The sequence below is a fragment of the Lepus europaeus genome, chromosome 22, assembly GCF_033115175.1.
Source record: "Lepus europaeus isolate LE1 chromosome 22, mLepTim1.pri, whole genome shotgun sequence".
Taxonomy (NCBI): Eukaryota; Metazoa; Chordata; class Mammalia; order Lagomorpha; family Leporidae; genus Lepus; species Lepus europaeus.
The window spans coordinates 40565764-40580265 of record NC_084848.1 but is presented as its reverse complement, the minus strand read 5'-3'; the positions used below and the strand labels follow the sequence as shown (position 1 = coordinate 40580265).

General features: G+C 48.3%; 1 protein-coding gene across 1 annotated transcript in view; it reads left to right on the top strand.

Moving 5' to 3' along the window:
- Positions 1 to 1054: 1054 nt before the first annotated feature.
- The window catches only part of SGPP1 (sphingosine-1-phosphate phosphatase 1), a 34806-nt gene continuing 21358 nt past the window's right edge, over positions 1055 to 14502 (top strand). The window contains exon 1 of the mRNA XM_062181636.1: positions 1055 to 1702. Coding sequence (XP_062037620.1) covers positions 1070 to 1702 — 633 coding nt within the window. The 5' untranslated portion in view covers positions 1055 to 1069. The remainder of the gene's footprint in view (positions 1703 to 14502) is intronic.

Here is a 14502-nt window from a genome sequence, read left to right as displayed (position 1 = left end):
GCTTGGCGTTAGCGGCCTTATGGCCAGATCTCGTCTTCCCACCTAACCCCGTTTGCACTCGCTCTGGGTTCTCTGGGCCGTGGTCTACCGGACACCTCTGCACATTTCCGACCTTCGTTCCTCTCAGCTCCGGCTGTCGGTCTGTCCGGCTTCCTGTCGCATCTTCCCCTGGGAGCCGAGGGGACTGCCCCTGACCCCCGGGTCACCCCAGCCTCCCGCACGCCGTTCAGATCCCGCCGTCGGAGCCCGCTCGCCGGCCCGGACGCGCTCTTCTGGAAGTCCAGGTTGGCACCCGCAGCGTCTCCATCGAGATCAGCCCCACCCCACGCGGCCATTCTGCACTTGCAACCCCGCAGCTCCGCGGACGTCACAGAGCTCGCGCCCACGCGGACCCCTGCGCTCCCGCAGCGGGGGCCGCCAGTCACTACTCTGCATCTCGGAGCCGCTGGGCTTTGCTCCGCACCCGCAGCTGTCCAGTTCTACCCTTCACGGACCCGGGCCCCGACCCCGGATCTCGCCGCGGGCGGTGCGGCCGGCGCGTGGCTTTCCGCGCGACACCCGTCAGGCGGGGCCCCTAATGACTTGTTCGTTACTTCAGCGGAACGGCTCGGCCGTGCGTGGCGGCCACCGCGCCCTCGTGCATCGCTTCCCATCCGCTCCGGTGCGCACAGGATGCCCGGCGGCTCGCTGCCCGCCGCCGAGCACCGCACCGGAGGCCTCTCAGGCGTCCGCGCCAGGCGCGAGCGTGCGTGCGCGCGCGGGGACGCGCCACGTTCCCGCCGGCGGCAGAGGCGCCTCGCGGCGGCCGCGCGCGCACGGGGCCTCCGCCGGATGCGCCCGGCCCCTCAGGGAGCGGCGGTGGGGGCGGGGCGCGCGGGGCGGGGGCGCGCGGCGAGGGCGGGGCGCGGGGCGGGGGCGCGCGGCGAGGGCGGGGCGCGGGGCGGGGGCGCGCGGCCGCCGCGCTGCGGCCTGTGGCGCCGTCCCCGGCAGACTCCGGCGGGCCGAGCGAGGCGCCGCCAGCCGCTGCCGCGGGGTGGGGGGTGGTGGCCCGCCCGAGGGCCCCGTCGTCATGTCGCTGAGGCAGCGCCTGGCCCAGCTGGCCGGCCGCCTGCAGGAGCCGCAGAGAGTGGCCCGCTTCCAGCGGCTGTGCGGGGTGGAGGCGCCGCGGGAGGCTGAGGCGGCGGAGGCGCCGCTCGCCGGGGACCTGCGGCGGCGAGGGCTGCGGCCGCCCCCGGGCGAGCGCGGTCAGTGCCCGGCCAAGGCGGACGGCGGCGCCGGCGCCCCCAACGGCGTGCGGAACGGGCTGGCGGCCGAGCGGGGCCCGCGGCGTGCGGGCGCCCTGCGCCGCAACTCGCTGACGGGCGAGGAGGGCGAGCTGGCCCGCGTGAGCAACTGGCCGCTCTACTACCTGTTCTGCCTGGGCACGGAGCTGGGCAACGAGCTCTTCTACATCGTCTTCTTCCCCTTCTGGATCTGGAACCTGGACCCCCTGGTGGGCCGGCGGCTGGTGATCATCTGGGTGCTGGTCATGTACCTGGGCCAGTGCACCAAGGACATCGTCCGCTGGCCGCGGCCCGCCTCGCCGCCCGTCGTCAAGTTGGAGGTCTTCTACAACTCCGAGTACAGCATGCCGTCCACGCACGCCATGTCCGGCACCGCCATCCCCATCGCCATGGTGCTGCTCACCTACGGCCGCTGGCAGGTACGCCCCCTCCCCTCGCCCGGCCCGGCCCCGGCGGCCGGGAACTCGGAGTTCGCGCTGTGGTCAGTTAGCCCGGCCGTTCCCCTGCAAAGCTCGCTCGCTCGCTCTCTGTCTCTGTCTCCGGGTTTTTCCCAGTACCCGCAAGCAGGCCCTTTCTGGGGTTAAAAGTCGATGATCTAGGGAACCCGTGGAAGTATATTTCAATAGCATCGCCCATCCTGGAGGCGCAGGTCACCGCTGGGCTTTGGCTGACTTGTGAAACTTCAGTGGTCGCCCTGCGTGGTGAAAGTGCACTTTCCGTACCTTGAGTGGCCTGGCGGCCGGGACCCGAGTCTCACTGCAACGTTAGAATCGACGGGGGTCCCCCGCCCCAGCCCCTTTCCGTTTGAGACGCGGGGGAAGCCGCCGGCTGTACTGGGGCGGTGTTCACAGACCCAAGGTAGAACCTCCCCAAGCCGACGACGCGCATTTCCAGCCGTGCAGCCGTAATTGTAGCTGACAGCCGCCCTCTGGAAGTTAACAGAGCATAGTTAAGTTCTGCTGCGAAGGGGTGGTGTGTGGCTGCTCCCTGGCGTCAGGTTCCCTTATCTAGTGGATCTCTGATCTGCGGTATCTTATTATCCCGTATTAACTGAAACCGCGTGGTTTGCAAGTCGCTCTTGGAGAGGAGGTTCTTGATCGGACTGGAGGGGTCTTAGGAAATGGCCAACGTGACAGCAGGGTCGGCGTGACCACCGGGGATGAGCGCCTAATGGTAAACGTGTCATTTTTACCAACTTGTTTTGGCCTCCCCATTTTGGGTTCAGCATGGCCCGTAACTGTGCCTTAGCTTTGAAAACACCGGTTCCTTTCACAAGAAAGCAAAGTTTATTCGTAGGCTCTTAGGCTGGCTTTATCTGTGTTTTTAATTGTAAGATTCGTTAGTCCCCTAGATTTTAGAAATAGTAACTATTGAGAATCCAAAGAAGCAGATTTTTTCTGTTTTTTTTTTTTTTCCTTTTGCTGCACAGAATCACCTTTCACTGAGAGATACCCCTACACAGTCTGTGTAAAACTTCATTATGATGAGCTTGCTTAGCCCACACTGGATACAGATTCCTGCAGAGAAAATCTCATCCCCAGGGTGCTCTTGTGTATTGCATCTCAGAGTAACTTGGACAATAAGTCATGTGCATAGCTCAGAATGGTAGAAGCAGGAGGAAGCACACCATGGAAATTTCTTTCCTGTTGAACCGAAGGAAAGAGACAGTGGTACTCAGATTCTAAACCAGTGCTGCTTGTTTTGCATTTAATTTTTTGTTCAATATTTCAGCATTGATGATTGTTAGTGAGCTGTGTTTGGCATGTTACTTACTGAGTTAGCTGATGATATTTCTCTTGTGTACGTGAGACTTTCGGGAATCCTTAACACGGGGCCTTTTTAATGCCTCAGCAGTGAGTAGCTATTAATATTAGCAGTCTTAAGAAAGAGAAAAGAGTTATTCTTGCTCCCCTGCATTCAGGACACATGCTGGCGAGGAAGTCTGAGAACAATACTGTTGAATTGTTTATGGGATGCAGCTGTCAGTGTGCTAACGTTCCAGGGCTGTTCGCACTATCACAAGAAGCTTACAGTATAGTTTTTAAACAGCCTAGCATATCCAGCTGTAAAGTTGGAGGACTTTGTGTGGCATCTGATCTTAGAGTTTGAGCCAGACAGAATATTAGAAATTACCTGGTCCCAAACTGTCACTCTGCACACGTGGGGTCTGACAAGGTTCCGTTTAGAATTTACTTTTGGCCGGCGCCGTGGCTCAATAGGCTAATGCTCCGCCTTGTGGCGCTGCCACACCGGGTTCTAGTCCCAGTCGGGGCGCCAGAGTCTGTCCTGGTTGCCCCTCTTTCAGGCCAGCTCTCTGCTGTGGCCCGGGAGTGCAGTGGAGGATGGCCCAAGTGCTTGGACCCTGCACCCCATGGGAGACCAGGAGAAGCACCTGGCTCCTGGCTTCGGATCAGCGAGATGCGCCAGCTGCAGCGGCCATTGGAGGGTGAACCAACGGCAAAAAGGAAGACCTCTCTCTCTCTCTCTCTCTCTCTCTCACTGTCCACTCTGCCTGTCAAAAATTTAAAAAAAAAAAAATAGAATTTACTTTTAACGTAATGATTTAGGCTTCTTATTTTACATTTTCACCCTAAATTTGAATAGAATCCTAAATTCTGCTTGGTTGTTGATCTTTTGGTTAATTGTTTTGGAAGGAAGGTCTCTGTCTCCAAAGTTCCTGACTGTAATAACCCAGTATAATCAGCCCAAGGACTTTTACAGAACCGTTTACTCTTTATAGCTGTTCCTGCTGTGTGTGGAGAGCAGAACCGGTTTCCTTTGTTGAGGCTGTTTTGGTCCTTGGTTTATTGGCATTGAACTCCCTGGGAGGCCGATAGTCCCAGAATGGGTCCTGGAAAAGACACTAGGAACTGGGAGAAGAGCTAGCAGGGAAGGCCCCGTGTTTTTCTGATGAATGTCTGGGTTGGCGGTCCTTGTCCATCAGCCCGGCCCCAGCTGCTTGCCTGGGACAGGTGTGTTCACATACCTACCACGCTGAAACCAGCTCCCTACACTGAGTTGTGATCTCCCCACCATCCCTTTGACTGGGCCTACTCCTGGAAATTTGCTCAAGGTCCAACCTTACACTGGGGCCTTCAGATGAACTCACTTACTGTTAAAACAACATCAGAAGAAAAGAGTTACTTGAGGAGTTGTTTAAAGTACAGGTGTCTGCTTTACTCCCAGAGATTCCGACCTGTTAGGTGAGTGAGGGGCGTTGCGCTTGGTACTGCACTGAGTTCCCTGAGGAGTAACTCTGGATCCTTAGGACGTGTTTAAGTTTCTCTGAGATTGCTGTCTCAGCTCTTTTGCAATTCCACTTTTGAACCTTTTAAAGGTATATTTTAATGCAAAAAGTGATGGTGAAATAGTATTGCCTCCAGCAGTTACTTGAAACTTTTTTTTTTAAATATACATTTTCTGGTGATGCAAGATAGAAAATGTTCTGGCGCTTCTCCAGAGATTAAATAACACGCAATCCTTTGGTCAGGGTAATGATGATTGCTTATAGTCGTTGGAGTTTTTGGTAGCCTGAATTGGGAAAGAGTTATGAAATAAGAAGCACTAGATATTAAGAACGTAGTCTTTTGAAGAATAACATAAAATAAAAAGCTGTTTCTTTTGCATTTATGTTTGTTCTTTCCAGAAACAAGTTACATGGTGTATAATCAGTTCTAATGCCATATTTGATTTAATTCTATTAAGGAGGTTTTAAATGAGTTTCATTTTTTAAATTTATTCTTATTGTATACCTTATAAATTCATTTGCAACTAGCCTTTCACAAGTTATGCTTTTACTACTTTTTATAGTGATAGTTGTGTAATGTTAACATTATTGATACTTATTAAACACTACCCATGAGCCATTGTTTGAAATGTCTGTTGCTTCATTTTAGTCTACTCTTACAGCATTCCAGGGTTTAGTCCTGTCACTACTGTAAGTTTATAGACAAGGATGGAGGGTAGCAGGGAGGTTATATAAATAATGCAAATGCACACAGATAGTAAGCAGCAGAGACTGGATTTAAGTGCAGACACTCAAGAGCTACACAGAAAACTCATTTCAAGTTTCACTTTGAGTGTAGTTTTTAAAGTATGTCTGCAGTAACATGCCTTTTTTTTTTTTTTTTTTTTTTTTTTGGACAGGCAGAGTTGATAGAGAGACAGAGAGAAAGGTCTTCCTTTGCCGTTGGTTCACCCTCCAATGGCCACCGCAGCCGGTGCGCTGCAGCCGGTGCGCTGCAGCCGGTGCACCACGCTGATCCGAAGCCAGGAGCCAGGTGCTTCTCCTGGTCTCCCATGGGGTGCAGGGCCCAAGCACTTGGGCCATCCTCCACTGCACTCCCTGTCCACAGCAGAGAGCTGGCCTGGAAGAGGGGCAACCGGGACAGAATCCGGCGCCCCGACCGGGACTAGAACCCGGTGTGCCGGTGCCACAAGGCAGAGGATTAGCCAATTGAAACATGCCGTTTTTGACATGTTTATGATTGTGTTCTTAAGATAGAGCAGCCTTTATATGCCTTGAGAAGGTGGCTTATGTTGTGCGTGTACACACAAATGCATGTAAACACACATGCATGTACACACACATGCAGTATCCATGAATATTTGTGTTTGAAATATTTTAGGACGTTGACTCGAATGAGATTCTGGCATGCCACCCCTTTCCTCTATCTATATAATATAAATAAGAACTTCAATACATAAGAGCTTTCATAAATCATTTAAGATCACTATCAAAATGGCTTACTGTACATAATAGAGCAAAATAACAAGTTATCTATGAGATTGTGAAAAGATAAAAGGAAGAAAGGCAAGAAGAAAAGAGCTACAAATCTAGGTCACAAATAACAAAGACGAAAGGAGGCCGTAAAATCCAAGGTAAACTGATCGTGGTGATTATTCTGAGGAGAAATACGGCTTATGAAAAAATTGAATTGGTTTGCTTGCCTACCTAACACTATACTTGCATTTGAAATTCATATTCCATGAGTTTGTAAGTGCCGATTAATAATTCTGGACTTAAAATTCATTATTTTGAATTGGTAATACGCTGCTGAATATTCAGAATTTACATAAAAATATAGAGGAGAGTGCGTTTCTCATGTTCTGTGTCCCATGTTCCGCGTCCACGGCTGCCAGGATGCTTTTCCAGAGGTCTCGCTGCTTCCCTTTCCTTGTGTGGCGTCCAGAGATAGGCTCTACTTCTGCAGACATAGGTTAACCTAACTTATTTCCCAAATAAATGTTCATGCTGTATTGCTGTGCATCTTCCTTCTTTTATTTAGAAATATGAAGACTTTTCCCTTTCTTTAACCCCACAATTAATGAGTACAAATTATGCACGTGCAGTTGTTTTAAATGCCTTATGTGACTTAGCTCTCCTAATCCCCACAACATCCTGTGCTGTGGTGAGTCCCAGAAGAAGAAAGTGGCACACAGGAGAGTCACGGGCAAGTCCATGTGCGACAGAGTCTGGATTTGAATCCAGTCGGCTGTGAGGCGGCGCTGTGTGACTGCATTATATTGCCTCCCTGGGTTTTACATAGAATACGGGGACAGCTATGTAATTTTTTCACATTTGTGTGTTCTATTATGTTAATATATAGCGTAATTTAATAAGTCCATTCTGGCACCATTAGGTTTCCAGTCATTTGCAAATATAATGGCACAGTGACTGGTTATAAGTATTTACACACATTACTGTGTCAAAAAGTATATGCATTTGAGTTTTAACAAAGAGTGCAAAAATGCCCTTCGAAAAGCTCAAATGTATTTACATTCCTAGCAGCAATATATGAGTTCTTGGTTTCCTTTTGTTATTGCTGTACACTGTCAAATTTATCAATCTTTCCCTAAAGTAATTTTAACTTTGCATTTAATTTGCATGTCTCTTATCTGTAAAATTGAAGAACTTTATGTAGTTTATTGGTCATTTATGTCTCCTTTCCTTCTGTCACTCTTTATTGTTTAAAGGGAAGAGTAATTTTTAAGAAGATGCTACTTTTTTTTTTTTAGTTTTTTTTTTTTTTTCTTCTTCATTTGAAAGTTAGAATTAGAGAAGGAGAGACAAAGAAAGAGATTTTCCATTTACTGGCTCGCTTCCCAGATGGCCACAACGGCCAGGGCTGGACCAGGCTGAAACCAGGAGCCAGGAGCTTCATCCAGGTCTCCCATGTGGGTTCAGGGACCCCAGAACTCAGGCCATCTGCTGCCGCTTTCCCAGCCCATTAGCAGGGAGCTAGATCGAAAGTGGAGCAACCAGAACATGAGCCGGTGCCAGTGGTTTTACCCATTATACCACAATGCTAGCCCCAGTGTTACATTTTTTAGAAAAGATTTATTTATTTGAAAGGCAGAGTGAGAGAAAGATTGATCCATCAGTCTTCCATCTACTGTTCATTCCTCAGATGGCTGCAACAGCTGGGGCTAGGCTAGACCCGATTTAGGAGCTAAGAACTCCATTCGCCAGGTCCCAAGTACTTGAGCCATTTTTCACTGCCTTGCTAGGTGCATTAGCAGGGAGCTGCATCAGAAGCCAAGCATCCAGACTTGAACTGTTGCCCTAATCCAGAATGCTGGCATTGTAAGTGCCAGCTTACCCTACTGTGCTACAACACCAACTCCTGTGTTTCCTTTTCTGTGGACTGCCTGTTCACAGCTTTTGTCTTTTTTTCCTATTAGGTTGGTATTTTTACTCACTTTTTTTTTTTAAATTTTTTTTTTACTGTACTTTTTCAGCAGTTGCTCCTCTTTGATGTAAATTTGATCACACTCCAGGTGTGGCATAAGAACCTTGCAACAGGCCGACGCCGCTGCTCAACAGGCTAATGCTCCGCCTTGCAGCACCGGCACACCGGGTTCTAGTCCCGGTCGGGGCACTGATTCTGTCCCAGTCGCCCCTCTTCCAGGCCAGCTCTCTGCTGTGGCCCCAGGAGTGCAGTGAAGGATAGCCCAAGTGCTTGGGCCCTGCACCCCATGGGAGACCAGGATAAGCACCTGGCTCCTGCCTTGGGATCAGCGCAGTGCGCTGGCCACAGCGTGCCAGCCGCGGCGGCCATTGGAGGGTGAACCAACGGCAAAAAAGGAAGACCTTTCTCTCTCTCTCACTGTCCACTCTGCCTGTCAAAAATTTAAAAAAAAAAAAAAAAAAGAACCTTGCAACAGTATTTTTCCATTTTCTCCTCTCCCCTCTGTATTATAACATGTGGTCATACATTTGTATTTGCATATGTTATAAAACTCAATACATTGTTTCCATTTTTGTATAATGTTCTAGTATATAACGTAATACAGTTTTGGAACTGGTATAATTTTCTTTCTGTCTAAAGAGCTCACATTTTTTTCTAGTAAACTGTCAGTTTACTGTCAGTTTACTGTCAGTGCCATCTTAGATTCTTTTTTGGGGGCCCATGTTGTGGCATAGCAGGTAAAGCTGCTACCTGTGATACCAGCATCCCACGTGGGCACCAGTTTGGGTCCTGGCCGTTCCACTTCTGTTCCAATTCCCACTAATATACCTGGGAAAGTAGTAGAAGATGGCACAAGTACTTGGGCCTCTGCACCCATGTGGGAGACCTGGAAGGAACTCTGGGCTTCTGGCTTCAGTCTGACCCAGCCCTGGCTGTTGTGGCCACTTGGGGAGTGAACCAGTAGATGTAAGATCTCTCTCTTTGTAACTCTGCCTTTCAAATAAATAAATAGATATATTTTTTAAAAAGATTTTTTTTTCAAAAATATTTTCACTTCATTTTAGAAAGAGATTTCCATAAGATACAGAATTATAGCTTGATAGTTTTTTTCCTTTGTTTTCAATGAAATAACATTTTTCAGTGTAATTCCATTGGCTCATGGCTTGCATGATTTTTGACAAGATGTCTGCTGTAATTTTTATCTGTGATCTCATTGTATAATGCCTTTTTCTTCCTAGCCATTTTAAAATTTTTCACTTTTGTTATTTTTGAGCAATTTGAGACTGATATGCTTTAATGGAATTTTCTTTACATTTTGTTTAGAGTTCATTGATCTTGGATTTGTGAGTTTGTACTTTTCATCATATTTGGAAGATTTTCATTATTATTTCTAGAATTTTTTTCCTCTTTCGCCCCCTGCCCCCCATTCTTTTCTGGAATTCTTGGTTTCACATGGGTTATACTGTTCATTCACAGATTACTGGTGCTCTGTTTTGTTTTTGGCTTTTTGTCTGTGCTTTTGGATAGTTTGTATTGCTGTGGCTTCAAGTTCACTGATCTTTTCTTTTGTAGTGTCTAATTTTCTGGTAGTTTGAAGTACCATAGAATATAATTTCCAAACTGCATATTTTCTATTTAGAAATCCCACTTGGGTTTTTTTTTTTTTTAATCACCCATTTCCTACCTCACTATGTTCCTGTTTTGTCAGTCTAATCCTTTTAGTCTTGTTAGGATGGATCCAGAATAACCAGGGTTTAGAGCTAAATTTAATCTCCCTGTCTAGGAGATAACCTCCTATCCACTCTACCCAGTTCCCTCTTCACCCTGTCTGGTGGGAGAGCAATTCCAAGTGTATGTGAACTCTGGGAAGTTTTTGGTCTGATTCTTTCCAGTAGTTTTTCCCTCAGCCTGGCAGGCTTTCTCCCCAGGCTTGCCCAGATGAGTACTCAGCCAACAGTTTGCAGAGTGTCCTCTGTACATGTCCAGCTTCATCCCTGTGTGCATTCCTGCCTCGGGTACTCTGTCCTGCAGGTTACAGTGTCTTTGGTCTCAGGGAGCACCAGTTTCTCTCCCCCCAAGCTCAGGGAAACTGCTGGACTCTGTTTTGGTTCCTCCTCCTGTGCCACGGCCTGGAAACTGCCTCTGGCAGCAAGGCAGTTACAGGGCTCATCTCATTGGTTTCTCTTTTTGTCCAGTAATCTGGAAACGGTTGCTTCATGTAACTTATCTAGTTTTCTGTTTGCTTACAGTGGGAAGGTTGTTCTTACAACAGTTAATCCTTTATGGGCAGAAACAGAAATCCTCTTACCTCTACTTTTTTTTTTTTTTTTAATACAAAACAGCTTACTGAGATATAATTTATATAGCATGCAACTCACTCCATTCAAAATACACAATGCAGTTTTTTTAGTATATTCACAGGATTATGCAACCATTTACACAATCAAAGTCAGAAAATATTCATCATCCTTAAAAGAAATCCCATACTCATGGTGGTCACTCTCCACCTTCCCCTAATTGCTCGGGAACAACCTGGCCTCTTTATGTCTGTTGGATTTGCCTGTTATGGACATTTAGTAAATGGAAGCATGCTTGTCTGTGGTGACTGGCTTGTTTCACTTAGCATGTCTTCGAGGTTCGTTCCTGTTGCGCACAGTGCTTCATTCCTTTTTGTTGCTGGATAAGAGTCCGTTAGATGGATGTAATCTCCTCTCATCCACAGGGCATTTGTTCCAAGAGGATCCACAGATGCCTGAAACTGGGGATAGTAGCAAACGCTAGATAATGTGTTTCCTCCTATACTAGGGTACCTCAAAAAGAAAAATAGAATTAAAAGATAAGTTTATTTTGGTGCAAAAAAAATTGAAATCCATGCATAATTTTTATAATATATACATACCATAATTTTTTTTTAAAGAGAAAGAGAAATAGGCAGAGAGAGAGAGTTCACTCCCCAGGTGCCCACAGTGGCCTTGCCTGGGCCAGAGCAGAGCCAGGAGCTGGGAACTCAGTCCAGTTCCTCCATGTGGGTGGCAGAGAGCCAGCAACGCCGGCCCTCACTGCTGCCTCCCAGGGGCTGCGCTAGCAGGAAGCTGAGGTCAGGATCTGGCGGTGGTGGTGAGCCCTGGCACTCTGGAGTGGGATGTGAACTTTTTGAAGATTCCTTGTATGCACAGATTTCAAAAAATTTTGGCACCAAACTAAACAAACTTATCTTTTAATTTTCCACAAGCCTTTTTTTTTTTTTTTTCCCTTGAGAGAGAGAGAGATCGGCAGGGAAGGAGGGAGGGCCCCACTTCTCAAGCCGTCACCGTCACTGTCACTGTCACCATCAACTGTCACCATCAACTGTCATCATCACCGCTGCCTCCCAGGGTGCGCATTCCCAGGAAGCTGAAGTCGGGAGCTGGAGCTGAGGATTGAGTGCAGGCACTCTGAACTACCTGTGCGTGTATATACTTATGATGGGGTCTACTTTATAAGTTAGGCACAGTAAGAGATGGATGACAACATACTGCATTAAAAGTTACTTAAAACTTACCAATTCTTTATTTCTGGAATATTCCACTTAATATTTTTGAACCGTGGTTGATTATAGGTACTGAAATAGAAAATAAAGTCATGGATGAGTAGGGAATATTGTACTGTATTTTATTAATCCTCTTAACAGTTGATGGACATTTGTGTTCACTTTTTGGTTGTTTTGAACAATGCTGTGTGCATATTTGTATGGAAGTTTTTGTGTGGGTGGGTGCGTGTTTTCATTTCTCTTGGGCTAGTTATTGATTTTTGAAGCCCTTTATATTGTGGTGAGATTAGCCTGTTGTGTGCGTGCTGTACCAGCAGAGTTGAATAATTGTGACAGATACTGTATAGTCCATAAAGCCTACAGTAGTTATTATCTGTCTCTTTGCAAAAAAAGTTTTACTGGCCCAGACCTCGCTGATGTCAGTAGCAGTAGAGAGAAATGGGTGAATTTGGTAAACATTAAGAGGCAGAATTGATAAGACATGCTGACTAATGAGATACAGCAGTAAGGAGGAGAAAAAAGGAGCAAAGGATTATTCCCGGATTTCCTGTTTGGCAAGCCAAGCAATAGTGGCTTGATTTGCAGAGACAGCCAATATTGGAAGCCGGTCAGATTTGGAGAAAGCTCAGGGCACAGCGGAAATAATCTCAGCCTCAGATATGCTGAGTAGAAGCAGTCTGTAAGACAACCATGGCACCTGTCCGAGAGGCAGTTCTATCCGGGAGAGAGGCCAGGGCAGGTGGGTGTCATCACATATCGGTACAGAATGAAGTGAGGAGAATGAGAACAGAGGATCGAGGCAAAAACCCTACAGACTTCCCTATAGTTAAAGAATAGGTGAGAGGAAAGGAACCTATAACAGAATCTCACACAAGAATTCATCTGAGAGTTAAGAAGATATTTGGGGGACTATCTAAGGCTGTGTGTGTGTAGAGGTTCTATTAGCAAATGTGTTTGGGCTAGCTTGAGCCAAAACAACTGTATTTGCAGACCAGAGGGGCAGCTCCTAGAAGCCCAGGGCAGGAACATGCTGCCGGGCCTCCCGGTGGCGGGATTGGAGCCAGGCTCTGGAATGCCGCCAGAACGCAGCTCAGCAGCTCACTGTCCGCCCTCGCCTCTCGCCCTTGCCTCTCGGTTGCTCAGTCTCATTCCCGCTTTCGCCCTCGCTCTCTGCTTTGGCTTGTATGCGTCTGTCTCACCTCCAGCCCCGTACCAGTTACAAGTTCAAGCAGACAGCAGAACTGTCTTTCTGAATTCATTTCAAATTACTTTTAGGAGAAAAGGAATCTGTTCAGCTCAGCCCAGCCAATAAGTTTGCGTCCCCATGCCTCATCCAAATAGCTGTGGTCAAGGGAGCAGAATCGCCCAGTATGAACGCATCCCCAGGGCCGAATTGGGAGGTTTTCAGAAGCCAGAGACAAAGATCGGATCGTGTCGCTAAAAGGATGTACTGGAGAGGGAGGCTGCAGGCGCCTGTAGTCAGCTATTTGCAGAGAAGGGGGGAGTACGCGTTGTCAGTCCTGCTGCAAGCACAGGCCTGGTGAGTTCGAGCTTACAGGAGATGTGCAGAGTAGCAACAACAGGGGGAAAATAAATTTTGGTATTTTCTTTTTTTTTTTTTTTACAGATAGAGTTAGATAGTGAGAGAGAGAAAGACAGAAAGGTCTTCCTTTTCCGTTGGTTCACCCCCCAAATGGCTGCCAGGGCCGGTGTGCTGCGCCGATCTGAAGCCAAGAACCAGGTGCTTCCTCCTGGTCTTCCACGCGGGTGCAGGGCCCAAGCACTTGGGCCATCCTCCACTGCCTTCCCAGGCCACAGCAGAGAGCTGGACTGGAAGAGGGGCAACCAGGACAGAATCCGGCGCCCCAACCGGGACTAGAACCCGGTGTGCCGGCGCTGCAGGTGGAGGATTAGCCTATTGAGCCGCGGCACTGGCTGGTATTTTTATTTTTAATCGGAAAATAATTGGGACTGTATTGTATATGGAGTTTGTTTTTTAATTTTTTTAAAAAAGATTTATTTATTTATTTAAAAGAGTTACACTGAGAGAGGAGAGGCGGGGGGTGGGGGGTGGGGTTATTCCACTGGTTTACTCTCCAATTGGCTGCAACGGGGCGGAGCTGCACCCGTCCGAAGCCAGGAGCCAGGAGCCTCCTCTGGGTTTTCCACGCGGGTGCAGGGGCCCAAGGACTTGGGCCATCTTCCACTGCTTTCCCAGGCCATAGCAGAGAGCTGGATCAGAAGTGGAGCAGCCGGGTCTCCAACCAGCGCCCATGTGGGATGCTGGTGCTTCAGGCCAGGGCATTAACCCGCTGCGCCACAGCACCCGCCCCTGTTTTTTAATATTTATGTGATCATTTTATGGGTCAGCTGGGCTGGGCCATGGTACTCAGATTTTTATTTTATTTTTTTGGTCAAGCACTGTTCTAGATGTTTCTGTGGAGGTATTTGTTTTAGATGAACATGTAAGTCAGTAGACTGAGTAAAGCCGATGATCTTCCATAATGTGAGGGAGACCTGTCCAGACGGTTAAAGGCCTGGAGAGAAAACGCACCACTGACCTCCCCCACAGGAGAGGGTCGTGCCAGCAGACTGCCTGCCGCCGCGAGCTCCAAGCCCAGCCCTGGCCTGGGCCTCTGGCCTGTTGGCTTGCCCTGCCAATTTGGAACTTGCCACCCTCCGCACTTGCAAGAGTCAGTTCCTGAGAATGAACTTCTGTCTGTACACACACACATCCTGTCAGTTCTGTTTCTCTGGAGGACTGTGACTGATCCCTCGTCATGAGTTTTCCCATCAGTAAACACTCCTGGAAGACCTGAATGAATAAATGAAAGACTTTCATATGCCTGCAAAACAGTTTTTGTTCTGTAGGATTGTGCTTATTGCCCCACTTAGAGGCAAAGAAGATAGGGCTGGCCCACGGTCCCAGCACTGACTGCTTTGGGCGGTCTGCCTGTGGGACAGCCCTGCAAAGAAGGCTCCCTTGCCTGTAGGGCAG